Source organism: Rissa tridactyla, chromosome 2 (genome assembly GCF_028500815.1).
Source record: "Rissa tridactyla isolate bRisTri1 chromosome 2, bRisTri1.patW.cur.20221130, whole genome shotgun sequence".
In the NCBI taxonomy this organism is placed as follows: Eukaryota; Metazoa; Chordata; class Aves; order Charadriiformes; family Laridae; genus Rissa; species Rissa tridactyla.
In genome coordinates, this window is record NC_071467.1 from 160,250,860 (window position 1) to 160,273,544 (window position 22,685).

General features: G+C 37.2%; 1 protein-coding gene across 14 annotated transcripts in view; it reads left to right on the forward strand.

Annotated features, from left to right (window-relative positions):
- The window catches only part of KMT2C (lysine methyltransferase 2C), a 203,808-nt gene that overhangs the window by 88,699 nt on the left and 92,424 nt on the right, over positions 1-22,685 (forward strand). For all 14 annotated transcript variants that reach the window (XM_054193123.1, XM_054193120.1, XM_054193122.1 and 11 more), the window contains 4 exons: positions 18,174-18,336; positions 19,032-19,203; positions 20,980-21,094; positions 21,856-22,028. In XM_054193123.1, coding sequence (XP_054049098.1) covers positions 18,174-18,336; positions 19,032-19,203; positions 20,980-21,094; positions 21,856-22,028 — 623 coding nt within the window. The remainder of the gene's footprint in view (positions 1-18,173; positions 18,337-19,031; positions 19,204-20,979; positions 21,095-21,855; positions 22,029-22,685) is intronic.

Below are 22,685 nucleotides of genomic sequence, written 5' to 3' on the forward strand. Positions count from 1 at the left end.
TCACATGAACAATGATTGAAATAAGTCACATGAACTTATTTCGCTTGAACCAAAATAAGCTTTACTGTGATGTACTTTTGTTCATTTGAAGTCATTGTCCTGTAGCAGCTGCTTTGAAAAGCATACATCAAAATAGAGGAATCAGGCAGAGGGAAGAAGTGAGAACAAGCAGATAAGAAGAAGGAAGAATCTTGACATTTGAAATTACTAGGATTATTGAAAAAGTCACCCTTTCCTGTTTTCTTCTCACCTAGAATCTGACTCTAGGAGACAAAGCAAATAAAGCGTAATATAATATACTTTATGAAAAAAAAACCCAAACTCTAGCTTTTTGCCTGGTAGTTGCTTTTAACTCTATAGTCACTTTTGCAAAATTTTTGTGGTTTGTTTTGCTTGTTTGGTTTTCCTTTTGATTTTTTTTTTTCCCCAAATTACCCACTGGGATTTTGTGCATGCTGTTTTTTCTTCAGCAGTGAAACATAGAACAGAAAAAACTAAACTACAGTTCTTACAGATAGAGAATTTTGTTCCCTATCAAAACACAACACCTTTAACACTACGGAGTTTAGGACTTGGCTTTCAAAAGACAGTTTTCAGTTTCCCTAATTGTCTCAAGACCACATTTTCTAGTACAAAATAAAATGCATTTTTCTGTATCCCTGCGGATATTTAAGAAAATCAAGTAATATTTAAAACTGAGTAAATGTGAATCAAGAACTCTACACTTCTCTGCTTCTGATATGTTTTTGTAATTATTTTGGCACGCAAAGTATGGATACCTTGGGATCTAATTAACTCCACGCTTGTATGTGGATCTTCAGTGATGTATTTAAGAGTTTGAAGGGATTGCGATGAAATCAAGTGATCTCTCTGAATAGTGTGATCATAAGGTGAGAGGCATGTGGAAGAGAGAGCATGTGGAAGAAATGTAGCTAGTCTAAAGTCTAAACACTTTTGATGAAAGAAGGCGTCTGAAATAGGTCTTATTTTTGGATTTTCCATTTATTGAGAGAGAAAACTTCATTTATTTTCCTAGTTTTTCTGATGTGATTGTTGCTTGCTCATGAATACTTTGATACTCGAGTAAATCTCCATCTGTTACTGCGTGCATTAGTTTCTGTTGCTTGTGGTGGTCTAATTGAGGTTTGTTGAATGGATATCTGATCTGCTTTTTCTTTCCCCACCAGTTATTAGATGGATTAATATTTCAGATTTGTGCTATCTGATGTAAGATAGGCTATTATGATTAAGTAACTTTTCAAGTCAGCCAGCCAGTGAAAAAAATAAAGGGTCTAAAAGATACAGTATTAAACTGAAACTACATAATTAAAAACTTGTTTCTAAGATAATCTGATAATTATTAGGCTACCTGTACCCATCCAGAATTTAAAATTAAAGAAATACATAGTTTTTCAGTTATTTTCACATTATTTAACATATTTATTTTTAACATTCTAGTAAAACTAATACTGTGCTTCAGCATGTTAAGGTCTTCGGAATTTTTATGAATTTTATGGAATTTTTACGAGTGGAAAAGTCTATTACAAATGTGAAGAAATATTTTTTTTAAAGGCCATATGACACATCCCCAATTTAGCACTTTTAATTAGCTTCTCAAGAAACAAAATGTTCCTTTCTTGAGAGACATAAACCACACTGTCCAGTTTATGTGTCTGTTGTTACAGTAGAGTATCAACGTACCAGATGTAGGCAAAGTGTTTGATTTAGAGTTTTTTTAGGGTACTTGTTTTGGGAGTTTGATTCTTAACAAGGGCAAATACTTTACCGTGACTTTTCAGTCTTTCTAGTAGTTCCTTTCTTCGTAGCCTGTTATCATCGTGATTCTCACCTATTGATGAGAAAAAGGAGCACGTGATAATGTGAGACCAGTTTAGCAATAGTTAATTTTTATATCGTCTTCAACGTGTTGATTCTGTTTACAAGAGGAAGGCAAACATTAATTTATAAACCACAGTTTGGAGGAGCATTTGTCATCTTAGGTGAAGCAGAAGAAAAGATGTACATTTTTAAACTGGAGGGTTTTTTTTATATATAAATTTTTCATTTGATTCACTTTGTCGTGAGCCTTCTGTGAAATGAGCTGTGTTTGTATCCCTACCTTTTGGTTTCCAAGTATATGAAAAAAAAATACTGTGAATTTGTCTCCATAGCAAGTAGCATTGCCAGTGCACACTGTAACTCCCTGATTACGTTGAATCAGTGAAACGGCGTCTTGTTCTTTCTTTGGTCCGTAAGAAATAAGTGCTAGAGCTTAACCCCTGCCAGCTGTTGCAAAGGGACAATGACTAGTGCATGTATTCTAATATATACATTTTAGGTTAAAGTAATGAACTTTATTTAGAGTAAGAGAGGACTTTTCATAAACCATCAGTTTTTTTCGAGTGTACGGATACAATTTCTGTGACTTATTGCCCGATTCCCTTTGCAATTTTGCAGACCTGAACAGAAGCACAATGTCATGTCTGGCAGGTGAATCTACATAAATGATCTTTCCCATAATAACTGCATTTCTGGAACGCAGTAGCAAAAGAGGAGGGAAAAGACTTGGGTTAATTAGGCAGCAAGGAGACGTCTTTCCTTAAGATGGTTGTTATGGCTTCATCTAAAGGGAAGTGTTTGATTTTTCAGCCTCACCTATTCCCTTTTCTCTCCCGCTGCAGTGGTGCTGCTGGTTTCCTGCTGCGGTGCCAGGAGGCTGTTGCGGGAGCTCGCCCTGCCAGTGTTCCCTTGGCACTGGAGTCGGAAAGCAGAGTCAGCCTTAGAGTTTTCAGTCTGTGGTGCTTTTTTTTTTCAAAATGAATGCCATGAAAGATGCACCTTGCTTGAACTCTAGATGTCAAACGTGTGGGTACTAGAATCGGGGGAGAGAGATTTTTGCTACAAAAACGTTTCTGAGAGGGTTTTGATGCTGAATAGACGGTGGGCATTGCAGATGGTAAGGGCAGTCTGGGAGGTGTAGGAAGCAGAGTAAATGGACTAGGGGCACAGAGAGGCTGAGAGAGAAGCAGCAATAGCCCAGAAATGAAAGCCGAAAAGCCTAGCTGAGAAACATGAAAGGGCTTATGTTCCTGAAGGAATTTCCAGTGCAGGTTTCCTTTATTCAGTAACATTCACTGAAATAATTTACTGAAAGCTCTGAAGTGAAATTGTTTAGTGCATGTTCCAAACTGGTGAAGTGTGTTTCACAAAGACCTTTTCTTCCTTTTTGCATGACTTGAGTAGAAAACACTTTTTTTATAATACGCCCAAAGAAATTCTCTATATTCTTTTTTCTCTTTTCTCCCCCGGGTGTCTTTCTTGAACGTTACCCGAAGTATTAAGGCAGTGACATACTAGTTCACATTGAGGTAGCACTGTGTTGCTGGGCATTTGATTTCAAGAGTTTATAATCTATTTATACCAAGTTATTTTGGGGGCCTACGTGTTAAAAACAGGGAGAACCTGATCTCTGAAAAGTGAAGAAAGCCCACTAAAGGAAAATTGCACTGTCTTTTAAATCCAGATTGTACCTTCTTCCTCAGCTGATGCTTCAACTTGCTGGTGGGAGTGAACCGTTTCGTGCTTTTTTGTAGAACATGAGAATTATGGATATTTGGGCTCTTGCTTCCTCCTGTCTTTCTATGCTCAGCAGCAGTAGCATAGTCCTTCAAGGTCTGTGAAAGAAAGAAAATGACAACATAATGCCCCCAAATTTTAAATGTGGAACAAGGAAATAACAAAATGTTTTTTAAAATTTATGAAAATATTTACAAATTTATTTGAATTATTCCATTAATGTTTTCAGCAGATAAAAAGGCTGGAGCTCTCTATATGTTTTAAAAAGGCAGGAAAACGTACCCATCTCTTAACAAGCATGCCAACAGCAAGCCCATAAAAACTTACACAAGGAAGTGTAGCAGCGCTGCCTATCTGCTTGCTTTTTGTAGGTATTTGAATGCAGCCCTCATTTTCCTGCCTTGCTGCCACCTCACTTGTGGCTGCTTCTTATTTAAATATTTTATGTTCAGTCTTTTCCATAGCTAATGTGGATCGATCTGTTGGGTTTTTTTAATGTTAGTGCTTAAGGGTCTAATTTTGCCTTTGTGTGATGGTTACATTTATGAAAAAAAAGCTAACCAGTCTTTTGTAGTTAATATTGGTTAGTTTTAGTCAAGGACGGGTCCTCATTATGCGGTATGGAAATAAAAAGGCATCTCCCTTGCCTTCAGAAGCTTGCTCTTTAATAGATAGCACAGGAATAAAAGGAAAAAGTACTCCTGTGGGACAAGTTGTAGGTATATTTGCTGAGCTGTAGCATTTTTTGGTTAGTGTTAGACAATTGACTCTGATCTTGGTTTCATAGCACTTTCCCTTTTAAATAGTATTTTATTTAAGTATGTCTCAGATTTTTCATGGATGTGGGCCACATGCTTTTTTTTTTTTTGAACGAGAACTTTAAAGTTCAGTCTCTCTAAGGAAATTAGAGTTATAAAGTGGGTTTGATTATTCCAAGCAAAAGAGTCTGAGTAATATTTTTTGTAATATAAATTATTGTGGGGTTTCATTTGGGGTTTTCACCCATCCTTAAAAAATTAATACAAACATATTTTAATTTAAAACTCAGTAGTACTCGTATTAGTCTATTGGCATCAGTTTGCTTTTAAGCAGTAGCCTAAAAACCACTTCTGAGATTGGTGTACTCAGCAGCTTGCGAAATCAAACCATTAGCAAAAAATAGTTTTGAACTCCCTAAAGATTTTGTTATTGACTTCCATTAGTGTAAGTTCTGCCCCAGAGTTGCAGATTGAGCATAAATATTGCAGGCATCAGTATGAAGCGGTCCCATTAATGCAGGTGTCTTTGGATGTTTTTTTTAATAACATGGAATAAATCACGCATGAGAGAGACATCTTAGGAATCTTCACAAATGTGGACCAACTGCCCTTCATGTGCAAGTGCATAACACTGATAAATACAGACACTACTTGCATTAAAGCTATTTTTTCTAATGATCTAGGCTACTACTGATAGTCATCTCTTTATGTGAAAGAAAATATTGTTTATTTTCATTTATATGATTGTTCTCCCCATTCCGCAGATCTGACCTTGGAATAAAAAGTAGGCAGGCAATGGTAGGTCTGCTGCCAATAATGAACTTGTAGGTGTTCCATGAATCATAGTCATGACTAATATTAATAATAAGAATCCTATTTACTAATATTAATTGAAAACTGATGAAGTGGCACGTTCTCAAATCAGCACTTCCCGTAAGCTTTTTTACTGGTGTGTTTTTAATTCAGTGGTATTAATGTATTCCTTCAAAGATGTCATGTTCCTCTTCAGTACAACGAGGGGGGAAAGTAGCTGTTATTAAACAAACAAAAACTCAAATAAATATTTGCTTACTGGAGCACCTAACATTGGTAAAACAACTTGATATACCCTAAATATATTTCTGTGCCATGGTCTCACTTCAGATACAATGAGAATACATGTATTCAATTTGCAATCTAGACAATTATTTTTTACATAACACTGCAGGTATTTCCACGTCTAGCCTTCTCACTTGCAATTTTTAATTCATAAAATAATATTTCCTTCTGTCTTCTGTATGAAATTGCCTTTCAAACAACTGGGAAGAGTGGCAGATTCTGCAGAGTAAATAGTCAGTCTGGATCTAAACAAACTGCTGTCAAATATCCAAGCAAATACCGTTTTGGTTTTTTTGTTTTTGTTTTTGTTTTTTTTTTGTTTCAGTTACTACAGGTGGTTATGACAATATTAGGTGCTATTTATATGGTATTTCCAGAGAGATGTTGACAAATCATAAACTGTCAAAAGCTAATAGAGGTTTTTAGAGAAATAATATAAGACGACAGTTCAGTTGCTATCATAATTCATGGAGCTTTGTGAGGAAATGCTCATTTCCCAAAATGTAAATGGCTTTGATGCGTTGAATAGGTGAGAGTTTCAGGTTTTCCGAATGTCATACCAGCTGAGGTTTTTTTAATGAGAGTTAACTTGAAATAGATGGTGAATTGTTGGGAAGACTGTTACCGTTACGCATCTATCACATCAGAATGTGCCTTGGGCACCTCCAGAATGCTTGCATTCTGTCAGACGTAAAATATTGTGATGGATAAATCCCTCAGAAAAGGTCGGACCTGGCAGCAATGCTCGCTCATCTGAGAAACTAAAAGGTCAGGATGCTCAAGATGCTGGTAAGACTAGAAGCTGAGCATCCCAGTAACGTATGGTTGTACTTCCACTCTTAATTTTATGTGAGCCTGTTGGGTTTGGTACTTCTGGAAGTTCATTTCTGTAGGTGAGTGCACTGTTATAGTCTTATACATCAGTTCAGCCTTTGCTGAACTCCTTTAATTGAAATAAATCCATTTTATGGAAACCTTCTCTTGCATTATGAGTGATTTTGGTAAAGTGTTCACCCGACTACTATGACAGCATTGCTGTCTTAACGCTACGACAGAACTAGGATGATCATCTGATGCTGAGATTTCCATGCCATCAGATAAAATTGGTTTTAGGGAACGGTGATTGACTCTTGGTTGTTTTAACCATCTGAACAGTCTCTCTAACATTACTGGACTGCTCACATGAATTATCTGAGCAGCCTGTGTCTCTTGAAGAGTTATTTGTAGATGATTATGATTATTAAGCCTTGGAACCACAGTGAAGTAGACTTTCCACTGTGTTAGTGTGTGCCCAGTCATGTTTAGGACTTGTAACCTCACCGCGGACTTAGGGCCTGGTCTGTGTGGAGCAGCAGGAAAACGTGCTGTCCAGGGCATAACGCAGAATCCAAGATACGACTCTCAGAATCTCAGGCTGCCTCCTGCTCTTTCTCCAGGCCCATGTCTTTTGTTGAGCCAAATTATTTCCTCTTTGCTAGTTCTGATGTATTATTCATGTTATTTCAATGCAATTTTACTTTTGATAAAGGAATGGGATTTCCCCATTTCACTGTAAACATTGTGAGAAAAAGCTTTAAGGACATTATTCTAGTCCTAGTTTAGCTTTTACCAGATAAGAATAAAAATATCAAAACTTCCTGGGCATGTCATTAGAGATTAAGGAAAAGCATTGTGAAGAAATAGGACTGTGCTTCATTTGACTGTATGCTATATATGAAACAGAAGCTTCATCTAATTGTTTGTGCCTTACTCCTTCAAGAGTGTAAGAAGCCTGTTATACATGATAGCAACGTTAAAAACCTCAAAGAATCTTGTAGTGCAGAAAAGGAATTTTAATGTAAAAGAGACCAGGTGGGAATTGGTGCTGGAACAGAAGTAAATATGTACATTTACTAAGGGAATCTGTGACATGTAAAGCATAACACTATTTCCTGGCAGTTTTTTTCCATTCGATGGCACTAATATCTCTATAATTAAGAGCAATGGAAGTATTTAGAGGAAAACTGTATACTGTTATAAACCATTCTCTTTTAAATTGAACAGCTGTAATTTCTACCAATGGAACAAACTATATTATAAGAAAATGATTATTAGTTTAAAATGCAAAGTTAAATGAATGCAAAATTAACAAACAGATGGTGAAGAATTATTGTGTTTTATTTTACTCCTGGGTAAAAGGGCTCATGCATGATTGTAAAAATGTCATCACACTTCGTAAACCTGAAAGCAAACAGAATTTGCAGTTGTGCACATCTGTTTTGGGACACTGCTAAAGGGTTAGAAGAATCAATGTTGTTTTCAAATAAGGGTATTCATCAAGAGGATATCATTTACTTAACAGTTATGGCTTCTGCTAAGCATCAGACTTAATGTTCTGTGGAATTCATTACAAAATTTGGCAGCTTTTTTTCTTCACGAGCTACTGAGGCAGCATGCTGCAAAATGAAACGAACAGCCCCTTCTTACCCTCCCCTCCCTGAACCCCAGAACAACACTTGAATTACCTGCTAAATGTTTGACCAGTAATTTCATGATTTTAAATTCTAGGTCAAGATGTTGCACTTCACGATGCTTGCCCAAGGAATGTTAGTGATAGAATAGGATGGAAAGACGAGGGTTTATTTGTTTATTTCAGTAGCTAGTGAATTTTAAAAAAGGATTATGTAATGTTTGGGGATACCATGGTTTGGGAGGAGGAATGGGAGAAATATGTGTAAGTGACTAATTTAGTCAAATTGAAAAAAGAACCCTAAAAGCCCCAGCCAGATAAAACATGTGAAGCTTTTATTAGAAAAGAAATTATATTAATGTTTCAAGCTGGTAGTTTCGAAGTATGCCATCTAATTGCTTTATTTGAGCTCAATTTACAAAAATTAGTGAACTGAAGATGTAGGATTTTGTTTACGATGACTCTGTGCCATTTGGAGAGCGCAATTTAGGAACAGCCAAGGAAATAGGAATTATGAACAATAAGGTACTGATTGCAGTCAGTGGGGAAGGAATACTAAGGAGGTGCTCACTAATGAGGAAGGTATTAAAGGCAGGAAATTCTTGTATTTTTTTATGTCTGTACATAATCCAGAGTTCCTTGTCACTCCATCCCCTACTATTACCTTGTAAATTAGTATATCATTGAGTATATATAGTGACTTTTGCTGACATTACCTTTCTGTTAAACTGAGTTAATATATCTACAAAATCTTTCTTAAAAGAATGCATTATTAAGACTATAAAATCAAACACACAAAGTTAGGACATGCCGGAAGACACGTTGTCTGCACACAATTAATATCCTTTGTGCATGTGCCTGATTATGCAGTCTTTAATTGTATGATCACATGCAGAACAGCTAGGGCCTAGTTCAGGCCATAAGATGGACGTTTTTATCCCAGTAAAATCCTCTTCAGTATTCCGTTTTTACATTGTTCAATGTGTAGGTATGTAGACTAGTCAAATACTGCTTAAAGGAAAGAATTACTCATTTCTGCAAGAGTATTTCTATCATGTTTCTACTATAATAAACATGTGAATAACTTGTCTATAAATTTTTCCAAATAGCAGATTTATGTGGACTTTCTATGCATCTTAGGCTCCATTTTCCCCAAGAGGTGATTTTTTTTATTTTATTTTATTTTTACTTAAAAATATCTGCTGATTTGGATGGCAAATTGAAAGAGTTTCAAAAATACTCAGACTTACTTAAAAAGTTGCACTGATATTCCAGTTCTTTCTTCACTCTGTTGGAGTTGTGAGTGCACAGTCTATGTAGAAATCAGGGCTATTTTATGGGGCAAAAAAACCCCCAAGCTTTTAACAGTAAGTTTAAGGGCTAAAAAAAAAACTTAAAAAAAAAAAATTTACTTATTGCCCTGCCCAATATCATAAAGGAGCTCTGTGAAAGAAGAGAAACTAGGACCGTTTTGCGGGTCATCATCCAGTTGCCATAACCAAGTGTTTTTTAATCCTGCAAGCAATCCACAACTCTCTTCAATACGTACTTTTTCTCCTCTACAAATTAAGCACAGGCCTCGAACTAACAGGTTTCTTTAATGCAGAGACTCCTTTTAAGCAGTCTGTTTTATGCACTAAATCCATGTTTGATCTGCAGTCCTTTTTGTGTGTTAATGCACATACCTAGTTAAAGTTGTGTTTATGTGTGTCAGTTCATTCCTTTATCTGTGTCTCCATGTTGTGTTGCCTGTGTAATTGTCTGACGGTATCATTTCCTTGAGTTGGGGAAAAAAAGGAAAAGGCAGACCTCCCAAACGGCAGGTTTAAAACCTTTGTGGCTGCATACAGACTCTGCTGCTTGAGCTGGCTAAGTGATAGCCATTCGGCACTAGGCAGCGAACTTCTCCTCCTTGTAGTCTTCATCCACGTTCAGTTGCCTCAGACTTCTGACTTTTTGTTCAAGTTGATTTTTTACCCTCTTCCACTCTTCCTTGTTCTTCCTCCATCTCCTTAACCTTTCTATTCCCTTTTCCCCAGGTTCCTTTTGAGATCTTTGCCTTCACCATTTCATACGTCTTAGCACATCAGTTCCTCAGCTGTTTATCCAATTTTAGTGCCCAGTTTTAGTTAATTGGCCCTTCAGTGTTATTCCTGCCCCTTCTCATCTTCCATCTCAGACCATGGTTTCTCCTCCCAGTCTCATTGGTGTAAATAGTCCCTTTTGTCTCTTTGACCCATATTTGTCCATCTGCCTGTCTACTGGATACTCTCATTCCCTAGCTGAGTCAAGTGACAGTAGTATCAAGAGCCTTAGGGATCACTGCTTTCCATTCCAGTGGCTTATTGTGCTTAGGCTTAGGGTATTTATTACAGACTTCCTCCCTTTAATCCTTGTCAGACTGAAGCAATCTTTGCAGAAGGTACACATAGTCCGATCAGGGCTAGAAATTGGAGAGGATCAGTCATGATCAACAAGAGTAGATTTTTCTGTGATTTTTTTTTTTTTCTTTTTTCACTGACAAACTTTTGGAAATGTTTTACATTAAAAAAAAAAAAAAAACAAATAGTTTTCTCAAGCTTGGTCACATCTGGATAGATCTGCAGGGTAGGGAAAGAAGTTGCATCCCCCACGCTAAAATTCTTGCCAAATTGCAAGTCCTGTGAGTGACGTTGTTTTTAAGATCAGCAAAATGTTTTTCTTACTGACTTTTCTGTTCTCAGAAATGGCTGGAAATTTTTGACCAAGTGTTCCAAAAGTATTTAGGAGAATTTAGGCATGTGCTATGTGAAGCTTTAGCCCGACTGTTTGTCATTCAGAAAACTTGGGTGAATAGAACAGAATTTATCTGGAAGTCTTTGTAAGCAGTAGCCATTCACATCCCTTCGTTGATATTGCCATGCTGACAAAACCGTTGGTGTGGACTTACCTCTGTTACCAATGGAGAACTTTTGTTCAACATGTTTTAGGCTGGCTTCAGCGCAAGACTGTCATCTAAATATAGGTCTCCCTGTGGACGCATCTACCTGTGAGCCATGTTTAAATTCCAATCATAGGCAATGGAACGCTGGCCGGTGTTGTCAATGGAGCCCGAAAATGGACACCCACTGTTTGGTCAACTGAATTGGGATGAAGTAAATCTCATAAAGTGACTAAGTCTCTATTAAGTGTAATGGGAGCTTAAACACTTGGCTCATATATAGACACTAAATTTAGAGCCTGAAATTTAGATGTCCTCATCTCAAGCCTTGCGTTGTTTGGAAGCACAGTGTGACTCTGTTAGCAGTAAGTTCTCCTTTTACTGAGTTTCTATTAAATGGCGTTGCAAATGTAATTATGCCAGGCTAGCTGTAGCTACAGAGGATCTGTAGCATAGACATAACCTATAGAATGCAGAAGCCATTTCAGAATCCTTATATTTTTGGTTTAGCAATGTAAGATCTGTGCTGGATTAGACAGAAAGTTGACTTCATCTCAGTATCTTCTGCGATGACCAGTAACAGATGCCTAGAAAAGATCATTAAGCAACAAGCATGTAGCAATGTTTCCCCCAATTATTTTTTTTCAAGCCTCCAACAATTTGTGGCTCAGACTGTGCTCTGCCAACAAAAAGAAATGTCTACACATACTTCTTAAGACCTTCCGAGCATGAATCAAATGGAACTGGCACAATAGTCTGTTCTCTGAGCCTGCCAAAAAGCAGTCTTAAACCAAAGCTGATGATTTCTTTTCTTGCCTTGTTTGTCCTGAAGTTGCTGATGCTGAAGCCTAATAATCACAATTTAAATGACATTAAACATTGTTGACCTTTTCATTGTTGACATGCAAACTAAACAACAGGCTCGTGTGTGCCCTTCTCTCATGGTGGATATCAGATGAGAATTAAGTGAATAGTTGGTTGGTAGCTGTGGGGAAGCTTAGACCCACTCAAAACATTTACATTATCATAGAATCATAGAATGCATTGCGTTGGAAGGGACCTTTAGAGGTCATCTAGTCCAACCCCCCTGCAATAAGCAGAAACATCTTTAACTAGATCGAATCTAGTTAGATCTTACTAGATCTTGTAGAAAGCGACGAGGTGAATAAAAAGATGCTTTTCTTCATGAAAGTGTGAAAAAAGCAGCAAAGGCAGAGTCTGTGGAGGAAATCATGTGCATGTGGTTACTCCACTGGCTTATACAATGATGGGGAGAGTGCAACTTCAAGGCACACAAACGCTTCTGTGGAGCTTCTGAGTAGACAGCGTTTGGGAACGTTTCAGATTATATGAGGAAGAATTTGTGTGCCATAAGGTTTGCATGTTTTCCTGTACCTACTTCAAATATCAAGAAATAGATCTCCCTTAGCAAACTTGTTTCTTACGGGTTTTTAACCTGTCACAACTATTAAAAAAAAACCCCACCCCTGCAAAACATGAATGTTTTATTGTCCCACTTTTTAGATGCCTTGATATCGACATAATTTGTTTAATGTAATTTTTTATAAAGGTGAAAAAGGAGACAACTGGTGGGAAGGAGAAACAAAGTAGTGAGTTGTAGAGGGCCTGAAATCTCCACACTTAAAAGGGACTTTTGCTTTCTACCTTGATTACATGTGTTGAGTCACTGATAGTGATGTTAGTCACCAACATTTGTGTGTTCTTACTTTTTTTCTTTATTCCTGTACAGATAACTGAGCGTTTTAGGGACAGATGGAGTATCTAGTCAAGAGTTCTGCATTGGAAGACAGTCTTTCTCAGTCATGTGTCGAGCTTGGCCAAATTGCACCTCTCTTTGTCCATGGTTTTTCATAGTTTTAAAACCAAAAGTTGATAGTTTGTTTCTACAGTTGTGATTTATTTATTTTTAAACTTACTTCAGAGTACTTGGAGCGGGAAGTAGGTACTGTAGTAAGTTTTAATGCATGCTGCCTCTGTTAAGAACATTTTAGTTCTAAATTACAGTTAGAGAAATATGAATTTTAATTTCTTCAGTTTTGGCATGTGTTAAGGATTGAGGAACAAAAATAACTGATCTCTGATTTAATTCCCTGTTATAAATTTAAATAATTTCCAAATTTGTGACATGATTAATACAAAATTAAAAAAAAATAGAAGGTAATTTCCAGTACTCTTGGAAATACGTGTTACTTATTATTTTTTCTAATCAGTAATTCAGTCGAAAGTTCAGTTCTTTTTATGTTGCCATCTTACTGCATTGTGCTCTTAAATGCTTTATCGTACTGAAAACATGGTGTGACATCAGAGGTGCTAATGGTGATTAGTGTCTATGAGCAATATAAAGCTTTTTCTTGACGATGGGGTAGTCGATGAACATTATCAGAACTACCGGGGAACACAGTTCTTTAATCACTGTTTATACTAAAATTTCTTTGTAGTCTCGTTAATGACAGGATGTTAAGGTCCAGTTTTCCTTTGTTACAGGTTTGTGTGATAGCCGTTTTCAGTAGCTATCAGTCTGAAATTTGTTCTTACAGGTAATACATTAAATTGTTTAATTAAGGACAGATGGCTTCTGTGCATTTTTGGGTACTCTGTCATAAAATTCAAATTCCTTACGGTTATCATAGGTTTTGTCAGCTGACCTTTTTAAAGCTAAATAAGTTCGTATCAGTGAAAACATTTTGTCATTTTGCTTAAAAAAACATCTTGCAATACCTAATATTAACATTTAACTTTACTGCACTAATCAGGTTGCAACTAAGTATTTATTCAAAGTCCACATTTTAGACTTTCTTTAATGTCTGCCTCCTAAGGGTTGTTACTTGTCCAGTTGCTGAGATGGTAATACTATAAAGTAATTCTAAAGGCAATAAAATCATGATAAAATAAGACCTCTGATTTGTTCTTAGTACTATCTGGGTAAAATCTTACATTCTCGTAAACACAGGCATCTTTTCTTCATTTGAACTGGCACTGAGTTCTGGACTACTTCAGAATCTGAAGCAGCAGGAAGGTTGATGTAAAGTTGGAAGCTATCTTCTGTCAGTTTTTTTTATTTTTTTTAATGATGTAGGAAGGTTAGAAGATGTAAACAGTAAGCTGTTTCTCTTGTCACCATTTTACAGTTTGGACATCTGTTTCCATTAAAGCCAGTAGCATTTGAGACATTCAGCAGAGTTTCCAAGCCACAGGCAGAACTAACCTTTTTGTTCAGTTGATTTTGGTCCAATTATGATTGTAGTGTAGTGGTACAAGTTTTTGTCTTCCCAGAAGTCTGATGGGTGGTTTCTGCTGCTCTGTTTCATGGAGGATGTATTCCTATACAACTAGAAAAGAGAGGAGGTAATGGATCAGGTTTTCTTAATGTTTTCTGTTAATTCACTTAGTTCTTCCTCTTTCACTGTATTTGTATAACAATCTCATATCTGATCCAATGGGATTAGTGAATAAAGGGCATTTCAAAATGAAATTTGAAAGACTGCATAGCTCTTTGCTTTTAAAAATGAGATCCTTTTCTGTCCATATGAAAAAGATCAGATGTAAAAGAAAAAGGTGTGTAGACAGTTTTAAATGATGGAAATGACAATAGTAAGAAGTATCAGAAGTATGGGTGGGATCAGAGCTTTCTTGCTATGGACAAGTGCACTAGGAGCTTGCGGAAGAAAACAGTTGGTAACCAATGAAGGACTTTTTGAGTGGGAACATAGTCTGCTGTCTCTGGTTTAGTGACGTTTATTTTACTGAATGTACTATGAATAAGTAATGAGCTGTCTCCCTAGTTTTCTGACACCCTGTAAAGTCTTTTTTTTCTGTAGAACAGGACTGTAAAATTATTTGATCCATAAACAAAACAGTGTTTGGCTTGCTTTGACAGCTTACCATTTTCCTATACCTACCCTTTGAATACTCGGATTCAGCTTCCACCCCCTTCACATAACGCCTTATTTTCTGCTCATGCTAATAAAATTGAAGGTTCCATACTGTCTCTGTTACTGTACTCATACAGTGTGGTAAAGACACTTCCATTTCACTGGCAGTGGGATTTATTCCTTGCTTCCACCTCCTACTGTCCTGATGCCATATTTTAGCAACAGAGTAGTAAAGTAATATTTGTTACTGAGTTTATTTTGCAGAGCTTTTAATTTTTTTTTAAACCAGTGTACTTCAGTGTTCATATCCTTACTTTCTTCACGAAGGTCATTTAATTGTAATAGCAGCATACTTGTTCTTCTGGGGTCGTAGCATGTGGCCTGATTTCAGAGAAGCGTTGGCTTCCACTGCTGGAAAAGTAACTCTCTCATCAACAGCTGTTGCCAAAAAAATCCCTTTGGGCATTTGTTTCTTCAGACTGCTTTATCTCTCTTATAAATTCAGTAAATGTTGATATTCTGTGCTTTTTATTTGCTTCAGATGATATATACCACATTGTTTTTAAAGTGTGTGTTTTACTCAGCTGCCAAATGCTTTTCATTGCCAGTGTAGTTTAGCAGATGGGTTTGAAGGGTTCAATTAAATGTAATTTGGGCTTCCATTTTTCTTCCAGCATCTTTACATGGTTCCTTAAATCAACATCAACATTTTTCAAGGCTTTGCAGTAATTTTGTAGTTTGCTCATTTCTAATGATTTCATCATTTAGTCATCTAGCACTTGGGAAAAGGTATATTCTGATTTTACATTTGTTACGTACCATTGTTGATTGGCGGTTTTGAAAAACAGATGTGATGTTTAAAAATGCCATTTATATTGCTAGTTAATCCATTTTTCCCAGCTTTTAATAAATGTTGGATTCTTTGAGTGCTTGCAGGTTTTTTTCATAATTTTCTTTCCTGGTTAAGGTTAATCATGGGGTACAGCAAAGTCTCTGTTGAAAACTTTCTTGAGGGACAGGTTTTGGACCTCAGCTCCTCCCAAGTTCCCGTTCTCACTGTTTCTTACCAAGTAATATCTTTGGCACATGTGTGGCCTGTCTGTAAGAGCTGGGCGTTAGCTGTAGTCTGGGCCATCTCAATAGGATGTAGGAGTGCCAAGTACAAAATAGTGCAGTGGGTTGTATGCTGGTTAATGTGCAGCTGCCGTTCATGAAGTTGGAGGCTTTGGGCTATGTTTTCATGGTTTCACATCTAATTTCAGGATTTACCTTTTACAGCATCCTCAGCGAGGCTTTACTGACTATATTGTTTCCTAAAACGAGTTTTTGCATTACTTTGGCTTTGTTGGCAGTCCTTAAATGTAATACTATAATTACTATTGCTACTTTCTTCACCTGTTTCAGGAACTCCATGTTACTGTTTGCTCATGTTGTCCCCTCTCCTCTCCTAGTAAAATAACAGAATACATCTTTTCCATACGGTTAGTAGGACGTGGGTAGAGGTGAGACGTTTTGCAGTTCTGAAGACTACACTAAGCATTGTAGCACAGAAACGTGGCAGTAGTGACCCGCTTTAATTTCTGCGCTGAAGCATTTTAGGTTTTTACAGTGCGGTTGTGTTTAGCATAAACTAGTATTTTATTTTTTTTTTCTTTTCCTTGTCCACGAGTTGTGGTGCAGGCAGATATTTTGCAGAAGACATTACTTTCATCTGGCTTTAAGGATGTCAATGTAACTGTTAACACAGGCAGCTTTGTGATTTGTGTTTTCCTATGGGCCGGTTTTGATATCTGTGGACTTGTAGTAGCACTATTTCATGCCTAATTCATGCTAGGCTTTGAAACACAGAAGAATTATGGTAATAAATATTGTCTGTATTCTAAGAATTAAGCAGATGCAGTATGTAACTTTTCTTTGATTTGGTGTATGTTAATATTTGGATGTTACTTGACACGAGCTAGTAATCAAACATGCCAGTGTTAGTATTATATTTTTATTATAAAAAATGAGAGTCATTGAGCTCAGTTGTTGCTGTATGTTATGTATGCCTTCCTGTGAGCCACTGACCTGTTTTTTCTCAAGTTTACTCCAAATCGTATGGTGCTGTGCTCTAGCCTTAAAAAGTATTGTTGCCTTGGTGAAAAATTGCAAAAGCATGTTACGGTGCTTCAGGGACTGTAATGAATCCAAGAAAGAAAAAAGACTGATTAACTGAATCAGAAAGGTGTGAGTGATATTTTACAAGCATGCTGATGGAATCTGTTCCCTCTTGACTAGAGAACTGGAGGGTTATTGGGTAGTTCTTTCTGAGAAATTATTTCTTTACAAATGTGACTATGGTCTCTAATAATAATCATGCTTATTTATGACTCCTGGAAGTTTGATGGTGCTATTTGTGTAGCCTTGAAAGGAGAGATGAGGAGAAAGCACTGGGTTATGTAATGCATTGTCATCCCAGAGAGAATTGTATAATGCTGATAAGATTTTTTGGTATAACGTGATATTTCATTTCCATTTGCATTTCTGAGTTCAGTGTATACAGTTTTACAATACAACTTACACAACTATGTGGCTTATAGTTAACAACCTATTGACAGCATATTACTGTCTTTATTACTCAGAAGAAGTTTCCAAGCCTCTTTTCTGAAGGCATAGCTCAAGTTAGATAACATATAGAATCGCGGAATCATGGAATTTTTCAGAGTTGGAAGGGACCTCTAGAGATCATCTAGTCCAACTCCCCTGCTAGAGCAGGATTGCCCAGAGCACATTACTCAGGACCGCATCCAGGTGGGTCTTGAAAGTCTCCAGAGAAGGGGACTCCACAACCTCCCTGGGCAGCCTGTTCCAGTGCTCTGTCACCCTCACCGTAAAGAAGTTTTTCCTCATATTTGATCAGAACTTCCTGTGTTCCAGCTTGTGCCCGTTACCCCTTGTCCTGTTACTGGGAACCATTGAAAAGAGTCTGGCACCATCCTCCTTCAACCCACCCTTTAGACACTTGTAAACATTAATAAGGTCTCCCTTCAGCCTTCTCTTCTCCAGGCTAAAGAGTCTCGGCTCTCTCAGCCTTTCCTCCTAAGGGAGATGCTCCAATCCCTCCATCATCTTTGTTGCCCTTCACTGGACTCTCTCCAGCAGTTCCCTGTCTCTCCTGAACTGGGGAGCCCAGAGCTGGACACAATATTCCAGCTGTGGCCTCACCAGTGCAGAGTAGAGGGGGAGAAGAAAAACGCTTTTCTGTGACAGGAAGAATCTTGGTCATCAGCATGCATTTAGAGTGGATTTCGTTAAACATTTTAAGTTGGAAAGACCTGGGAGTGCCACTGAAAGACAGTGCACTGGTTTCCTTTTCCTCGGTATTCACTCCCTTCTACTGGCCGAGGTGTTCGTCTGTCAAATGAGGCTGGGGATCAGATCTGGCTAAAAAATTACAAGAACAAATAGATTTTGAACAATTTGTTATGTTTGTTTTTCAGCGATGTGCATATTGTAAGCACCTTGGAGCCACTATCAAATGCTGTGAAGAGAAATGTACCCAGATGTACCATTACCCCTGTGCTGCTGGAGCAGGCACATTTCAGGATTTCAGTAACTTGTCCCTCCTTTGTCCAGACCATATTGATCAGGCTCCTGAAAGATGTAAGTACCCAGTATTCAAATGGCACAATTAGTACCAGCTTTTATGAAAACTGCTCTGTGGTAGGATCAGCTTGAGAGTGCAGTTGTTTAATTGTTTAGACCTGCTTTCCTAGTCACTCACATGTGTTACGGTGTGACAAAGATGAAAATTCATACTCTTCTGTTTTTAAAGCCTGGCAGTGGTACACAGCAGAGTTAGTTTTTGCGTTTTTTTTGTTTTTTTTTTTTTTTTTTATATGACAGAACAAGGGAAGGGTTCACTAACAAGGCTTGTCTTCCATCAGGTTTTAGTTCAAATTGACAGCCTTGCTTACTTGCCCTAACTGAAGTTAGAGCAGCCATATTGCAAACACTTCTGCTAAATAATAGGTTTAGATGTGTGTGCTAGAAGCTTTATTTTATACTTGTTTCAGAGAAGCGTTGGTCCTAAAGCTCTCAGTTTTAATCTTGAGGAGAATAAAACTGCTTCTTTTGGTAAGAGTTTATTAAGGTTTAAAGTGAAAGTACTTTTGTTACGAGAAGATTAGCTGAGTATATCAGAAAACCAAATTAAATGAGTATAATCTAATAAGTATATTAATTAAATTTGAATTTCATAAGAATGATCAAGTTTTGTATGTGTAAGAACTACTAAAGAATTTCTTGGCTTCATAATTTTGAATGAAATAATAATTGAGAAAATGATTTCTTTGTAGCAAAGGAAGAAGCAAATTGTGCAGTGTGCGATAGCCCTGGAGACCTCTTAGATCAACTTTTTTGTACTACCTGTGGCCAGCACTACCATGGGATGTGCCTGGACATACAAGTTACACCTTTAAAACGAGCAGGTTGGCAGTGTCCTGATTGCAAAGTGTGCCAGAACTGCAAGTAAGTGAGACTTAACGGACGTGGAGGAGGGCAGTCTGAGATTTATGTGCTGTGATTTTAAAACATTTATTTTATTAACTGTTCTTTTTTCCACAATTGTTTCCCCATATATATCTGTTATAATATTATATTAAGTAGCTGATCAAACCCTTGTGTTGGGAACTTTCCTCTAAAAGAGCTGAGCTGGAACTCCTGCGTGTTACTACCAGAGTTACTGTTATCTTGGTAGGTTCTGGAGAGCAGCAAAACCTTCTGACTTTTTCCTCCTTTTATAGGGAGGATTTTTCTCACATTTACCAAACTAATAAATTAATTTAATGTAGTGCCTTTACAGTCTGGGAACCTGGGCTCTTGTGCAGCTGAGGTTTCAGCTGTGCACATACCGCACATTGGGTAGGTACCCTGCATTAGGCCCTCTCTTCTGTTTCGTAATATCTTTCAGAGGCAATTAGTGAGTCATTATGAAAACAAAAACATGGCTTAGTTGAACAAAGAAAAAAAGTGACATGAGTGACCACGATTGAATTGTTACATCAGACAAATATTGAGACAACGAAACATAATTATTGTGGTATTGTAAGGGTTCACTTAGAAGACTCTGAAGGCTTGTACGCTTGTTCTCATATAACTTAATCTGATGGGCACTTCAGAGTTCTTTCGCTTGCTTGTTTATTGTTTTAAAGGGCTTACTAGAAAAGAAATAAGAGTTTTGTTCAGCTTTAGTCAGATCAGCTGGGATGAAGGAAAAAAGCCACTTCACTGCTGCCTCATGTACCTGATTACTCAGTGCTTTGCTGTTTTCCAAGTAGAACACTCGATATTTACTAGCATTCAGATTCCCCCTCTTTAAAGAAGAGTGTTCCCTGATCGCACATAGCTGATAGGAAATGCCAACAATGAAGTTGTAATAGTGGAGCACATTCTAAAAAGTATTCCAAAAAATGTTGTACTGGATAATTACAGTATTTGCTAACAAACCTTCTCTCCAGAGGAAAAGTAGAACAAAATGTGATGTTTTCACACCTATTACTTTATGCAGTATGGCAGTTTTATGCCAGTGTTGAGGAACAGCATTTTAAGCATATCTCCGTGCAAAGAGAGAACACTTACTGTTTTTTAAAATATCAGGTCTCCCAGGTAATGTAGTAGTTATGTAGTAGGTGTAATGCTGTATTTGTGAAGCTTTATCAAGGCAAATCTTGTTGCCTTTAGATATTACCAAACTATTTGTGTTTTTCTCTGCAAATTTATTTTATCACTGAAATTTGTGGTGGAGCTCTGTAATACGCGACTCTAGGAAAATTGAAATCTCTTCCTCTAATGTTTGTTTTGCTCTTGCAGTCATAGTGGTTGACATTGTAGGAGCTCTGGTAGTCACAGGTGGTGGCTTATTTTTTTTCTTTGGAAAAAATACAGATTGTTGGTAGGAACAAGTACAATTGCATGTTCTTTTCAGAAAGAAAGTACGTATTTCAGATTTTGAACTACTTCAGTACAGAAAGGCCATTAAATGTACCTACACATGTGTAAATGAAAGTGGGCCCATTTGTAGAAGTCCGAGTGGTTGCACAGGCTCAGCACTTTGAAGTACGCATAGTGGTCTTCATTCATACTTAAATATGAATATGAGGGCATTATCTTTGGAATTTGTAAGTGGTATTCATATATTTTCATGTACTCAGCTATGTGTCTTCTTGTTTAGACTTTTCATTAAATAGATTTTTTTTGTTGTGGCTTGTTTAATTAGTTTTTGTAACCAATTGTTACTTTTCTTAGACATTCTGGGGAAGACAACAAGATGCTGGTGTGTGATACATGCGACAAAGGTTACCATACTTTCTGTCTACAACCTGTTATGGACGCTGTACCAACAAATGGTTGGAAATGTAAAGTAAGTCGAAAGGTTTCAGAATAATTCCTCATCATTATAGGGGCCCAGATTTTGTTATGCGTGTTATGCCGTTCTAGGTGTATTGCAGCCTGCTGTTGCTGTGTAACATAACTTGTTATTTCTGAAGGAATCCCGCTTGTTACAATGATGTGGCTCTACAGCCGCTCTGTGAGGGTGGCTGTCCGTGACGTGGCTGAAGCAGCCTGTGTAGGACAGCAAATCAAACCCTGTAGTGGGTCACTACATGAGAGCTGCTTTCACGCTAATGTAAACTAAAACCTGTGCAGTAATATATGTAATCTATACTCAAAGGCTCTTTATATTCAACTACTACTTGCTTACCAGAGTGGCAGTTCTGCAGCTGAAGGGTTCCTTTGCATTTGAGGAGGGCAGGATGAATTTGTTGTTTTATCAGTAACTTTATGAGTAAGTGTAAGTAATAATAAAAATACCATTTCAGCGTAATGGGGAAAGTCACTGTATAGTCAGTTTGTGGCAGTCAGGAGACAACTGAGATTAGCAATAAAAAAGTTTAGTCTCAGAAGAAATACTCCTTTCAAGTCAGGTTGTAGTGCAAGGAAACTCTTCTTGGGGTTGCACAGGCTCTTCATGCTCTATTATCAGATCCTGGATAATTTATTAGTGTTATCAAGGACAGAAACTTTATTTAATTTAATTCAACACAGGAAAATGTCAGTTAATGGCAATTCTGTCACATTGTGAAATACCATAATTAACAACTAAATTCTTGTGATCTCTAGAACTGTAGAGTATGTGCTGAGTGTGGCACACGAACAAGTTGTCAGTGGCACCATAATTGTTTGGTATGTGACAGTTGTTACCAACAGCAAGACAACTTATCTTGTCCTTTCTGTGAAAAACTGTGCCTCCAAGACTTCCAGAAAGATATGTTGCATTGTCACATGTGCAAAAGGTAAGGATCCTACTTTTGGTTAAATCGTACTAAAATGCTTGAATCTTATGATGAGCTGTATGACATTGATGCATTTCTGTGAAGGGTGTAGACTGTTTGATGTACAATGCTGTAGTATCTTGTTGTGCAACATCTTGATCCTTCATCCCTAAACACAATGAACAATAGTAGGTAGCCTTATTTTAATCTTAATGACTAAGTATTAATTGGCAGTGATCAGAGGTGTGCAGAGAAATATGTGCTGCTGCTGCTTCTTGCATTGTGACGTTACTTTGTGAGTAAGCAGACTAGAAGAGTCATCATCCTAACTCCTAAAGACTGTTGTTTGCAGTGGTCTGTTTTTATAACATTTTCTATTATGTGTTCCCTGTTTAATTTTATGTGTTTTGCTATGCCAGTAATAAAAAAAAAAGGCACTATTGGGAACCTTTTAAAAATATAGACTGTGTTTCATATTCACTGCTATTCACAGCACTATCTTGCTGTGCAACGTCTTGATATTGCTATATGTGTTGTGGCGTCCAGTTTGCTTTAGTGACAGTTTAGATCTTCATGTTTACATTTGTTCAGTGCTTGACATACTGACATATGATGTTTATTTCTCTAAAATTCACTGTAATAAAGCATTCGTTGAATTTTTTTATTTCCCCATAGGAA